General features: G+C 54.1%; 3 protein-coding genes across 3 annotated transcripts; 1 reads left to right on the top strand and 2 right to left on the bottom strand.

The window, feature by feature from the left end:
- Window positions 1-1,247: 1,247 nt before the first annotated feature.
- On the bottom strand, window positions 1,248-3,393 carry PG997_012092 (RWD domain-containing protein; the record flags this gene model as incomplete). Its single annotated transcript, XM_066816406.1, has 3 exons — window positions 1,248-1,438; window positions 1,531-2,727; window positions 2,793-3,393. The coding sequence occupies 3 exons, from the start codon at window positions 3,391-3,393 to the stop codon at window positions 1,248-1,250; spliced, it is 1,989 nt and encodes a 662-aa protein (XP_066662098.1).
- A 1,327-nt stretch (window positions 3,394-4,720) lies between these two features.
- On the top strand, window positions 4,721-5,553 carry PG997_012091 (uncharacterized protein; the record flags this gene model as incomplete). The annotated part of the gene is made up of 3 exons (XM_066816405.1): window positions 4,721-4,771; window positions 4,893-5,369; window positions 5,398-5,553. The coding sequence occupies 3 exons, from the start codon at window positions 4,721-4,723 to the stop codon at window positions 5,551-5,553; spliced, it is 684 nt and encodes a 227-aa protein (XP_066662097.1).
- Window positions 5,554-8,291: 2,738 nt separating this feature from the next.
- On the bottom strand, window positions 8,292-10,496 carry PG997_012090 (uncharacterized protein; the record flags this gene model as incomplete). Its single annotated transcript, XM_066816404.1, has 5 exons — window positions 8,292-8,944; window positions 9,009-9,504; window positions 9,559-9,935; window positions 9,991-10,151; window positions 10,213-10,496. The coding sequence occupies 5 exons, from the start codon at window positions 10,494-10,496 to the stop codon at window positions 8,292-8,294; spliced, it is 1,971 nt and encodes a 656-aa protein (XP_066662096.1).
- Window positions 10,497-13,897: the final 3,401 nt, after the last annotated feature.

Raw genomic sequence — 13,897 nt, 5'->3', positions numbered from 1 at the left:
TGACCTCATTACCAGCACACCCGTCGCTCGCTTGCTGGGAGACTGTCAAGGCCTCTCTCTCTACAGTGTGTAGGCTGCCAATGGCAGGGCTGGTTCGGCTGGAGCTGCACGCACGAGCACAGCTACACGCTTGAACCGCCAGAAGCGGTCGGAAAGAGAAACAACATCGACGCAAAGGAGAGAGTCCCTTGCCCTAAACAGCAGTTGAGTGCGTCCTGTCGTCCAGCCTTCCTGCGGCGAAGAATCCCATGGGCGCCACCATGTAACGTCCTTGGCTGCAGCTCACCCGCCGCGGGCGCTATGTACCACTACATCCCCGGTGCAGACATTACAAGTCACAAGCTCGCACCAAGGTCGGACCGGTATATCACGGCCTGCACAAACCAGCCAATCGTAGCGATGGAAGTGCAGCCGGTCGGTCGAACCATGAGGACTGTATGAAAAGTCGGAAGTTCTCCTATAATCGATGACTCGGGCCACTGCTATACCGGCTTCAGGTCTGACTCTACAGTACATGCCTGTCTGACATATGCTCCTGAACCGTTCGTGACTCTTTCTTGGAACCAACAAGGCATGACAAAAAAAACATGAAACCTTCTGGAACAAATCCGACAGCGAGGCAAGTTCGGCAGTGAGAAACAACGTAAGACTATGCTAGGGAAATCACCTACCTACCGCGGAATGCATCTCGTCACAGTTGAAACGGCCGGATTTGTGACTGTCACAGTGCATTCCATCATCAAACGCCGTTGCAGTCGAGATTTCGCCATCGATGTTACCTCAACGTACCAGCCAGATCTGCCTGGCCCCCGTGGTGTGATTTACCGGGGATTTCTGTTCCTACCCAGGAGGAGGAAAGGGAAGAAAAACGCAAAAATGGCCCGTAGGAATCATCCGCTACCGTTCAAGGAGCCACTTTTACCGTGCTAATGTTACTTGACAGCTCTTAGCAGAGGGCCAGAGGCGGTGGGATGCAACATTAGCGGCGTTGCGACCCAAACATTTCTCCAGTTTGGTCGTTACCCCTCGTGGAGTTTCACACCTTTTTGACGTTTACGCATTGAACGCAGTGGCCAAAACGCAACGGTTCAGGTTGTCACGGGCTTTCTGTCACGGCTGACGGGGTTCACTAGATAAGTAGATAACATCTTGGTTACCGCATTTGGATTCATCTTTTACCCCAGCAGTTCGCCAAAGTTGACAGCTGGATATGTCGGGTTCCTGACGATCCTCGAAATCCTAGGCTGCTAGTCTTCGTCACCGCTGTCCCATTCGACGAGGTGCTCCTCGTCGTTGAGAGCCAGCTGCACAAAGTGCCGCACCCATGCCTCGTCGACTTGATTCAGTTGCCCTCCGCCTCCTCCCGCTGCAGGAGGCGGCTGGCCGTTCTCCACATTATGGCCATTCCGAGCATTCCTATTGACCGGATGGTTCTGGCCTTGTCCCCGTTGTCTGTTATGCTGCCGGTTGATCCCCGGACCGCTTGCCCGCCGCCCCTATGATGGCCTCGACCTCCAGGACCCGGTCGACCTTCGTTCACCGCCTGACCGGCGCCGCGGCCACCACCTGCAGGTGCTGCTGCAGGTTGGCGATTGCCTCCTCCTCCACCACGACCTCGAGCCGCAGGCGCGTTACCCTCGATGCGAAGCACTAACGGACCCTCGCGAGCGACTCGCTGCTCCGCCTGTTCGGCATTTCTTGGAGCCGCCTGCGGGGCGGCATGTGCCGCCGGTTGTTGGCGCGCAGCTGCTGCGGGCGCTGCTGCTGCTGGTGGTGCATCCTCCACATCAGCTTCGGATTCGTCATCCGATTCATCCTGGTCCTGCGCTACGATCTCCAGATGTTGCCCGTACTGGCCCGGTGGCACATTCGCGTTGCGCAACGCGTCCCCCGCCGCCGTAGGCAATCCCCACGTCCGCACCGTCTCCGCCCTCCAGCTCCCAGAGCCGCATGTAGCAGCCATTGATCTCGCCCCCGGCTGCATGTTGAAATGGCGGTAGGGATTCGACGGATCTAGCCACGCGGAACACAAATAACAGAAATGGGTCTGACAGCGGAAGCAGCGCATGTGGTTGCAGCCGTGTGTCTTCTGGCAGGGAGAGGCGCACGTGGGGCACGGAGTGGTGTGCATCTTGAGGTAGTCCAGAGACGCCTTCTCCTCCTCCGTGATTTCCCCCTTGCGCTCCTTGGGCACGCAGTACTTGAACTCGCCATGCCACGACTGTCCGCACCGCGAGCAGAAGGCGAAACTGCAGTCCTCGCATATCGCAAGCAGATCTTGGCGGTAGTCAGCATACGACTTGCCCGCGGCATTCTCTTCATCCGACTCGTAATCCGAATCCGCAGCAAAGTCGAGGCCTTGTGGCTTCTTGTGTTTCTTCGATCGCGCGGCCCCCTGACACCACGATCGAGGACAGTAGACTGTGTTTTTATCCGATTCCAGCTCAGTCTTGTGCTTGAGCGTAACGTAGCGTTTGACCATGTCCTGGTCGAGGGGTATCTGAAGCAGTTCGCTTGGGCTTATGAACGTTTTAGGCTTCCGTCTCTTCCCACCCGCCGCTTCTCTTGCCTTGACTTCCCGTTCCTCGGCACACTTAGGCTCCAAGCAGCGCACTGATGCGACATCGCCTTCAGTGATGGCATTGTTGTAGAAGTCCTGTAGGCACTGTATGCAAAATACATGCCCGCAGTCCAGCATCCGGTGACAGACGGCGCCCTTCTTGGGATCTGGTTGGGCATAACCGTGTCAGCCCGCGATCCAACCCGTAGCATTTAGAAAACAGAAGACTTACCTAAGCATATGCCGCAGTCGAAGGTCTCCTTCTCAAAGGCTTTCCGCTTGGCCATGTTGTCGTAGTCGAGGATGGCGATCTTGTGTTCTGGCGATACCTCCAGAGTGTTATTCGTGGCCACCAGCCCAAAAACGTCACCGGCTGCCTGCTGTACATCGTCGATGCAGTTGAAGACGACCTGGTCGCGGCCCATTTCTTCCCACAGCCGTTCGGCATTGCCCTCCAGTCTCTTAATGATCTCGGTCGGTAGCCATGGCGGCGAGGTCGATATGCTGAGGCTCGGCGGCTTCGCTTCGGGATAGCCCTCGGGCAGGGTCACGCGCAGTGCGAGAGAAGGTAGATTCGACAGTTCTTGGGAGTCGATGGTGGCGCCGCTGACGGCGGATGGTGCTGCCACGGCTGCCAGGTTTTCGGTCTCCGGATGGGGGGCCGAGTCGGAGGAGGAGACGGCCGGGAATTGGACCACGACAGGCTTGCTCAGGCTCACGGGCACCTCGATGGTGAAGCTGTACGGGTCCTCGTCGTCGACGCGGATTTCTTCTGGATAGATGGCGGCAATGGTGGAAAGCTCGACCGCGCGGACGTCCTCGTCGTCGTCCATGATAAACTAATGCTACCGGCCCTCTAAGCGATCGACAAGCTGGTGTAATCGTGTAACGGCGCGCATCCTAGGATCGTGGGCGACGAAGCATGTGGGAGAAGAGGCAAGAGAAAAAGAGGTTGACTTTGGCGGCGCGGTATGGTGAAAATTAAAGTGGTTTTCGCGTCCAACCTCGGTCTGGGATATTTCCTGGGGTTTTGCCACTCTTGGTTGTTGTGGGAGAGAGCAATAGTATGACGGCGGCGTTGGCTGGTTGGATAAAATAAACTGGGTGAGGTTTATTAGGCTGCTACTCCTTGGTAAACCCGACACTAGTGTAGCCTAATAATAGATGCATGCATGCATACAGACAGGAGGATCAATAATAAAGCGAGGTGCGCGCGCACGCGTGTGTGTGATGGAGGTGGTTAGGATGAACCGGTGCCTTCACCTTTGTAGCAGCACTCGGGATTTGGCTGGTGGGTTTGTGACTGGCGGCAACGGCACCGGACACCGGAACCTCGAGCTGCTTCTTGACAATGGCTCGGAACAAGCCGTCGTTAACGCCCGAGGATTGATCCAAGACGTTGTAAATTGATAAGACAGTTGGCAGTACACCGTTGGTCAAAGAGAAAACCTTGCAGTCTGCATTTTCTCAACGTATTCCTCGAGAAAAGAAAACGAGAGACAAAAAGCAGATGACGTAAATGTAGTCTTTCTGATGGTGAGGTTGCAAAGATGAGAGCAGGTTATGTAAGATGTTAGTAACCACAGTCTTTAGGTAAGAGGTGACGTGCAGTGGGAATCGGGCGACACCACCAGACTGGACAGTCTGAACTTGCATCAAAAGGACCCTTATTGCTTTAATAAGCTTTTTCTGCTGCGTGCCAGGAGAGCCGAGCCTGAGAAAGCTCTAATAAGTTCACCTGAACTTCTACTCCGGATGACTCATTCATTTCCCAGTTGCAATTGGCTTCCTCGGGTTTCCTTTGCCAGCAAGCACTCACTGCAGGCCAGCTAGCCATGACGAAATGCAATGGAGGGGTCGTCTGTCTTCAATGTTGTCTTTGCTGTTCCAGAACCCGTTGCTAATCGGTCTGGTGGACTTGATTGGGCAGGTGGTGGAGCAAGGAGCTGGCCGAGAGGCAGCATCAACGCTATAATTTTTAGCGCGCTGGCCTTGCGATTCAAGACCAGCGACCCTTCTCTGAAACAGGCATGTGCTCCTTGGAAAATCGACCTCTCGGTTTCCTTCGACACGCTGCCACCACCGACCTACCACAGCAAACATCTCGAGTGCAGCTGCGGGAACTGTAGCAACCATACCCGCCTAGACAAACCCTATACAATGTCCGACGAGGCGCCCCTGGCGTCCCTGTCTCTGACGCATGTGCACTATGTATGTGTACTCTCTCTCTCTCTCTTTCCCAATCCCACCACCGTTTTCGGCTGGAATGGTGCTTCCGCCCTCACCTCCGAGGCAGCTCGTGCTAACCAATTGCTTCCTCTACTTTCTATAGGACCCCTCCGACCCGATCTCATACCTGTGCGCCTGGCTCGCGCTCGTCCCGCAAGGCCTCTGCGTCGTGTACGCCACCCTCGTCTGGTCGACGCGCGAGGCCGAAGTGGCGCTCATGTTCGCGGGGCAGCTGCTGTGCGAAGCCCTCAACTTCGCCCTCAAGCGGCTGATCAAGGAGGAGCGCCCGCGCCGCATGTACGGGAAGGGGTACGGCATGCCCAGCTCGCACGCGCAGTTCGTCGCCTACTTCGCCGTCTCGCTCGCCCTGTTCCTGGTGGTGCGCCACCGCCCCGCGACGCCCACGGGACAGAGGCGGAGGAACCACACGCCCATGAGCCTGCCCGAGAGGGTCGCGTGGAGCCTCTGCGGCCTCGGCATGGCCGCCGCCGTCGCCTGGTCCCGCATCTACCTCAACTACCACACGGAGAAACAGGTCCTGGTCGGCAGCGGCGCAGGGCGCGGCCAGCGCGGTGGTCTGGTTCGTCATCACCAGCATACTGCGGCAGTCGGGCTGGCTGGCTTGGGCGCTCGACCTCCCGCCGGCACGGTTTCTGCGGGCTAGGGATCTCGTCGTCGAGGAGGACCTGTGCCAGGCTGGGTGGGAGAAATGGGATGACAAGATGACGGCTCTCAAGGCGAAGAAGGGACTCAAGAATCAATGAGAACGCGTTTTATCTTGCCTCGTGAAAGGGTCGTTTGGGAAGAGTAGCAGGGTTGCTTGGTGTAGTATATGGAAACAAATACCCAGATATATATGTGTTGCTTGCCGCTATCACGCATCGATTGGTTCCTGTGTGCACTGCAGTCTCTCGGCGTCTACGACCTTGAGTCTTCCCAGTGTTTTTGAATGAATATGCGTAGGCTAAGCTGCCCTTGCAAATTCTCTGCTGGAAGGAGGAGCTTGCGCCATACCTTGTGCGCCATCCAGCTGGTAGCCTTCAGAAATGGTTCTTGAGTCCACCGGATTTGGCTCCGTTCACTGAATGGATAATGTTGTATCATTGGTTCGTACGAAGTACAATCCAGCCATGGCCAATATATGACTGCCAAAAGTCGTCCTGTAGGCCAACTGCTATACAAGGTCCTAAATTACCACAAACGGGGTATTCAGCATGGTGAATGGGTTATTCAAAAGCCAGTCACACACTTCGGGCAGTGTGCCCTTGTCTTGTTTGAACCTCACGGTTCCATATGGCACCTTGCAGCCCAACGATCAGGCCTTCTGTCTGGCACAAGTATGTGAAAGATGATTGTAATCAAAGATGCCCCCTATGTAAAAAGGATCATGCGCTTGAAGCATAGCGGCGGAGCAGAGAGGAGCAGAATAGTAGTCTATGTACCTGTTCAAAACTTGCTTCAAGTACCAGGCATGTATGAGGCGGGGGTGTGTGGACTGACTGTAAGAGCTTCGTTCCAACTCTGGTAAAGCTGTTCAGCGACATACCATTCTTATGCGACTTGACTCGTTGGACTCTTTGCTGCCTCACGTCGGCCGAACGGTACTGACGGACTGGTCGTCTGGGATATTGCCATGGGTACATAGACCAAATAGTCCCTGCTCTACGAGAAAACGCGTACGAGTTTGTTGGAAGAGAATAAGGGGAAAAAAAAGGAGGAGGAAAACCAAATCGACAACTTACCATTCGCCAAATGTCTAGATGCACTGCCCCGGAGCCCCTCTCTATACTGCCAGCTCCTTATACCCACTATCGTTGACTTGAACCTTGAAGTCAAGCGCAAACATACACAGCCTGCCGGTGGAGATGTTGAATCAGGTTGGCCGAACATGCAGATACACTCAGTGTCGGATCCGACTTGGTTGCGGAGGGAAATTCAAGATCCAATTGGCCGACGTATTGTTCTGCAAGCGGCCTTCATTTCACTGCACTGCCTCCTCATCGAATCTATCTGTAACGACAGAGAGAGGGGGCATACCAAGGAAGCACAATTCGTAACGTAAGTGGCGCCTCTTGTCATCGTTGATAACTCACTCACATGGATTATTGCAAAACCTCCCCGCGCGAGATAGAAAGAGAGAGAGAGCGCTACGGGGGTAGATCTCCACCGCGTCGCCATCATCGGCCATCATCCGGGTGTACCTGAACGCAACAGTATGATATATGATGTTACAGACGCTCAGACGTTTCTGAAAAGAAAGAAGAAGAAAAAAAGCAATGTAAGCGGGATCGGACCGCTGCGATTGGCGCATGGAAAAGGCCCTCTCGCAAACTAGATACTCGATCAGATTCGTCTAATGTGTAATCTGGGGTATCTACAGAAATAGATGAGATAGACAGATGGTACCCAACCGCATCTTTTCCTCCGTCCGAACAGAAGACCTGGTGGGTTCACTCAAAGCCAAACCGCCATGGGGCACACGCACAGGTACACACATGCCAGTCACCCGTAGTACGTAGTCTCGAAGAGGGGGTGATTGATGGAAAATAACGACAGAACTCAGATTGTGCCTCTCTCTTCCCTCTCTGATCTATAACCAAATACTTCTTCCGCGTTGGATTCGCCCACTTTCCAACCACATGACTGTGACTTGACAGCAACATGAGATTATAACGGTGTAGATGTCTCAAAGAACAGATGGGATGCTATAGAATTGCGCTCACATCTGGGCGAGGGGCAACTACCTCTCATCTCGGTTTTGCCGTTCCCTCCCCGGCCCTCCATTTGCCCCCTTACCCCTTTGGTATATCGATGTTGCGATCCTGCTCTCATAGCGCTCCCTCCCATCTAGTTGTAGTAGTAATCCCATTTCCCAGTTCATCCCTTTTGCATTTCCTCGGCCCGCTCCTTAAAAATTCAATCCAACCCGCCCATCAATTGTACATACAGACATAGACATACACTTGCGCCTCCAAACGCTCTTTCCTCCCTTTCTCCCAATGCATGACTGATCCACATCGCACGGCACTCCTTTGGTAGTAGTAGTAGGTAGGTAAGGTAGAGGAAGAGTGATGGATTGACGCAAAAATAAAAAAGACAGGTAAAGTAAAATAATCAGCCGGTTTTGTTCAGGTATCACATATGCCCCGCACAACGCCGCTTCGGTCGTGAAAAAGAAAACAAGGATCAAAAGAAAGAGTTTGGTGGTCGTTGGTCGGTGGCTTCCCCCTTTATCAAAAGAGATGAAGGGGGTAAGATGAGGGTGTGTGTGTGTGAAGAGTAAAAAAGGAGTGTGCGCGTGCTCTGGTCAGAAAGGTCGAAAAGGAGTGGAAAGAGACGGAAGAATAAGTAGTAATTATGCCGGTCGGGCGATGACGCGACGTGGTTGATGGTGGTATTCTGCAAAACGAAGGACTACGGGGGTCGTTACGTAGCCCTCCGAGTTGCCAACGAAGCAGCAAGGCAGTGCAGTAAGTGATGCGCTGAACAAAAAAAGGAAGACTTAGATCCAGTCCGACCGGGCGTCTTTGGTCTCGGCAGCCGCGTCCGAGTTGCCACGGTTCCTCGGCTGCGGAGGCGGCGAGGATGGCGGGTCATTGTGCACAGGGCTGGTGTTGGAACGCTTGATGGGCACATTGAACCCTACGCCCCTGGGTGACGGGGTCTTGCTCTTGGTCGGGCTGTTGGGCGAGTAGACCGTGGGACTGAGCGTGAAGCCTCCCAGGGTAGGCTCTTCCTCCTTCGGCGGCTCAGGAGTCTGGAAGCGTGCTGAGTCTACAAACGGATCGTCGTTGGGCACGTTCCGCCGTGAGGGCTCCTCGCTTCCCGCTGGAGGGTTGGATAGCGGGCTTGGCTTGACAGCGGGATGGGGATACTCGAGGTTGTGCACCCTCTCCCTCTCAGCCTGGGTGGGAGCATTGTTGACCATGGGAGGCATGTCATTGACATTAGAGAATCGAAGGCCAATCTGCACTGTGGCAGTTGAAACCAGCGACGACTCTCTTCGGTGGCGGGAGAAACCCATCTTTGGCGGTGGTTTCAGGGTCTCGTATATGTCCTCATATAAGTCTTCCGCGTTCTCGTCAGGGGTGGCGCGGTGTACGTTTATTTCGGGACTGTAGGTGGTGGTAGGTAGAAGTGCGACCGAAGTCGTGTCTGGGTTATTGTTGTTGGGGTTTTTTGTTTGGGAACAAAGAGTAGGATGTCGATCGTTTGTGACCGTGTCCGCCAGCTTCCTGCGTTGCGGGCAGCTGTGCAGGCTCAGGGGCTCTTGGCTCATTTGGCGTCGGAGTGTAGACGGCGTGGGAGCGCAAAGGATTGGGCTGGCTAAAGTTGAAGTATTCGGCCGGTTGGGACTCCACGGCTCCTTCCTCAACGTCTCTCCCTGCCGAAACCAAGTTTTCTTGGCTCTCAGCTTGCTTTAGTGTTCGAGGTTCACCAACGGGCTTCTCAATCTGGCTCGAGAAGTAATTGTCGCTGGGGCTGGGGCCCCGGATCTTATGCTTAAGTTTTTGTCGTTCATACTCGGCTTGCTTGTCTCTTGGCCCAATGGTGGAGATAGTATTGGACCGGAGGAACAGATGAAGACCACCTGTTATGAGACCTGAAATGTTGGATACCACTGTCGAGATCATTGAAAGCGTCAAGGTCATGTCCGAATCGCCGCTGCTCGGAGTGGACACTGTCAGGCAGAGAAAGAATGGGATCATGAGGATCTGCAGGTGCTGTTAGTGAGCGGCCATCGCTAGCAGACGAAGCCATAGACTTACATTGGATATCATGCCTACTCCAAGATAGTATACCATCCTCGAGGCGAGGACTCTCTCCGTTGTCTCAATAGTCGCGTGGCGGGTCAATTGGATGAAGACGGTCAAGGTACTTGCAGCCAGCACAGCCGAGATGAGCGTGAACAAGATGAATCCTCCTTGAGCCCATTTCGCCACAAACCAGAATAGAGATGCGTAGCAAATATTGGCGGCGGCGTTGAAGAAAGCCACGAGCCCGGTGGCTAAGAGCATAATAACGAATGAGGCGAGACAGATAGCGACAGTCCATTTGCCTCTCGAAGGGAACGGCTTCGACCTCACGCCACGGAATGTGACCTCGAGAGCAAACACCACTTGTAAGAATGGCACGATAAAGATAGCTGAAAGTGGTCAGCGGCCTCGTTGCCTGAGAAGGTTGATCTGAAAAGCACTCACCTGGCCACATGAATTGGGAGATGAGGGAGCATCCCTTTGCAAATAGCGCATCCATGCCTTTGGATTGAGATACAGCAAATATTATGCCCTGGACGGTGATACCCAGAGACAGAATGAATGGGTAGGTTTCGGTACCGCGAACGACAGTGAATATGTTTACCCTAAAGCCAATGTTAGTCCCCAAGCCATGCCCACGGAGCCGGCAGACGGTGGATGGCTTACTTGTCGGTCGGCCGTTCCCTGTTTCGTTTCGCTTTGGAATAGCAGTCGTAGAGAATGCCCATGGCGGTGGCGAAGGCCGCGATGGTGTTGAAGACGGCGAGGACGATGGTGGACGTTCGTATCGACCTCGCGGCCTCGAGCTTGAACTGATTAATAACAGCCAGTGTCGTATTACTGCCCGCTGCCTGTGATAACCCCATCGAGCCTCCGGAAGAGAAGTTCGTGTTCGCCGACCAGGTGCCGCCGTTGAGGTGGCGACCTGCAAGATCATCGAATGTCGACATTGTTGCGGCTGATCACCTGGGGGCGGTGATGAGAGCCTTGAGGATCCTGATGGTCGAAGTGAATCATTTAATCCATGAAGGCGGCAGGATGATGGGTCGCGGACTCAATGGTGCTGGATACGACGGCAGTGAATGGAGAGAATAGGAAATATAGTTATGGTCACTATGAGATAGAATGAAGATGGACTAGCCAGACACGCAAAAAGAGGCTGGATCACAGACCAGACGAAACAAATCCTGAACCAGCAGATGGATGGCGAAAAAGATCTATCAGAGAAACGAAAGATTGCAGCACCCTCGGGGTAACTGGGACAAGTGAGATGTGGAAAGAGGCACGCTCCAGGCCGCAAACCAGTCCGAAGGGAAAGAGACAAGAGTTGCCCAGATGCATGAAAGACATTTGCAAATAAGGGAACGGCGCCTCTGCTAGTGCTAGCCTCTCTGCCAGGGTCACTCTCCGAACAAGGTCCCCGCGCGGGTCTCAGATTTCCGGCTTTGCGCCATGAGCTAGCATCTCAGGTTGTTCAAGGGTGTCTATCGTCAGCGCATGTATATTTTGGGGTGTAGAAGCGGAGACACCGGGCGTTCTCGCTCGAGCCGACGCGCCTGATTGGCCATGGGTTTCACTCTGGCCGTTTTCCAGACGAGCCCAGACGAGAGAAGATGCTGGTCGAGGACGGTCCAGAGAGTCTCTGAGGGCCTCTGGGGGTCTCTGCTGGGCTGCGTCGAGCGGTGGACGGGGGAGCTGCAGGCGTTCGGAGGATTACCGGACATGGGCGCCCCGTGCGGCAGCTCTGGAATTGGGTTTCCTGGCGGGCGCTGTCATGAACGCGCTGGCAGGCAGCGAGGCTTGCAGCGAGAGGGAGAGCCGAGCCAGGAGGACAGGCATGGCATTGTGTGGCGATGGGGTCATGAAGCAGTGCTGTTACAACGTCATGTTTCGTCGAGTCGCTAATGGTGCCGATAAGGTTGAAGTTGAGCCTCAAGGAGTGCAGATTAGCCGCAACGGGTCTAGGTCGGGGCCTTTTGTTGCAGGCCCCGGCCGCTATCCTGGAGCTGTTCTTGTAAGTTGATTGGCTGCGGCCCTTGCGAGCCCACTGAGGGACCTGTCATACCCTGGTCGCGATGGGCCCCCGGTGGACTTGGCAGGCGGATACCTCCCGTCTGAGACTAAGTACTCACAGTCGAGTACTTACTCGGCGAACGACACATCAAAGACAGCCTCTCCAACCTCCAAGACAAAAAGACATCATCCGTTTTCCCGGTTTTTTCCTCTTTCTCAGAATGTCCCTCATGGCATCGCAGCGACGGCAGACCTCTTACGTCGTCAGCTCTATGGGGAGCCGTGGGCAATGCACGCAAACAACCAAAGTCTTCGTGAGCAGGCTCTAGTGGAAGCCCTTAAAGACACCGTTGCGGCAGTGGCACCTCCTGACCCACCCGCATGATACGGCTGACCGAATCCAGGTTGCTCGTAGTAACGCTGCTCGAGAAGACCTGCCCATTGTTAGATTTGAAAACCACCGTGTCTCTCGCATCTATACGATCCTGGGCAAGGTCTGCCAAGGCAGGTAGCAGTAGACACAACCCTTCTGGCCCGAGTCATGCCATGTAGAGCAATACCTACCGTAGGCAAACGGATTTGATTTCAATGGTGCCACTATATCTGCCAGGGCGAACTGGTTGCCATTCCAGCATCGTGTGTGCTTGTAGTACCGTACACACGCCAGCCACCAGCCCTCCTCTTCTTGCCCATTATCCACCTGATGCCCAAGGCGTATCAGAAGGCTCGGCCTGTGCATCCTTGAGAGCCCCTGCGCCAACATGGGCTGGCGCTTACCAGCCAAAAAGGTGCCTGCAGCTTGACGCGAGCCTGGTCTATCAGTGTCATCTGAACATGTGACGAACTCTACACCATCAAATATAGTATTCCTATGTCGCTATTGTGTTGAACGAGAACCCATCTCCGCACCAGGAATAGCAACTGTAACCACCCTCAGTACTCCCACACACACACACACACACACACACGGGAAAGCACTGGTAGGCTAGTTCCACTCAAGATGGATGTTAGTAGTGAAGCGACTGGCGAAACACGATTTGTAAACTGGATGTCTCCACAGGATTCACCCACTACCATTGACGACATCAAGCCCAGAAGCTAGATAGGATTCCCGATCGTATTCCAGGCAAAAGACATCGGTATCGGTGCTTCCTGTGTGATGAGGGGTTATGTACACCAAGGTCAGGGTTACGGGGCTCATGATCTCAGCTGACCCCCTCTCAAAGCTCACATCTCACTCACTTACATCCTGGGCAACGTGATTCATGCGATCGGGAAGATGGCCTATACCCCGCGTCAACCATCTCGTCCAAGCTGGAAGGAACGTGATCGATCCGAGATGATGAGTACTGAAGGAACGCCTCCTCGACTGGGTGGTCTTTATGCTTGAGTCCTGTGATCGATATCCGGCTCCGCAACAGAATCTGCCATCCGAACAGAACGCTGGCTTGCCACGTTCCTGATTAGCCCCTGCAAGTCTTGCCTTCTTCTCAAGGCTTGTCGGCCGTGGCAAACTTGAGACCAAGCCACTCCATCATCAAGCCTTTTTTTCCTTGGCTAAAAGACAAGATGCGCCTTTGGTCCCTGGTTTCAGCAGAAACATATCGTATATTGGGAGCACGGCCTTGGTTGCATCGACGTCAGTACTGATATATCGGCCGGCTAGCCTCAGTACAAGCCGTACTGCCCAATCCTTTACAACGGCATCTGCATGTGCGCTTGACGTGGACCCTCTCGGCCCAAGGGGCAAGCACCCGACAGACGCCATGAATGACTGACTGTTCAGAGACATCTCATTAATACGAGACAGCACCTTACCGCTGCCACTTTGTTCTCGGCGGAAGCTTGCCTAATTGTAAATGCAGGCTTGGACCTTGACACGCGTGGTTGCTGAACCCGAGGCTCGGCAGGAACTGTTAGTCATGCTATAGGGGTAATATATGTAGCAGTGGCCAATTCTAGTCTCGCTCCAGTTCAGCTACACCACGATGGTAGGCAAGCTACCGATTGGATACAGAGTAATATGAGCGTTTCGAAAGTTTTATGTCGACAGCATAGGCAAAGTTAAGGGGATCTCACACCCACACAATATCCGTTCTGAATCGGGATCGTAGAATTTCTGGCGGAACCACATGCTCGTAGTAACGTGGGAATAGGTAGCGTGGAAATCAGGACGAGAAACAAAACAAGTGTAAACAAAACAAGCGTGGATAGGACTTCATAAGTGCATGTGGAGGGCAATGATCCATTTGATTACAGGAGCTATGCGGTGAGTAAAGGTATGGAGAGTCGATTTCATGGTACCGAGACCCAGGCCGTGGCTTATCGATAAGATGCC

Source organism: Apiospora hydei (genome assembly GCF_038363865.1).
Source record: "Apiospora hydei strain CBS 114990 chromosome Unknown utg000009l_segment0_segment0, whole genome shotgun sequence".
Taxonomy (NCBI): domain Eukaryota; kingdom Fungi; phylum Ascomycota; class Sordariomycetes; order Amphisphaeriales; family Apiosporaceae; genus Apiospora; species Apiospora hydei.
This window is presented reverse-complemented; position numbering and strand designations above follow the sequence as displayed.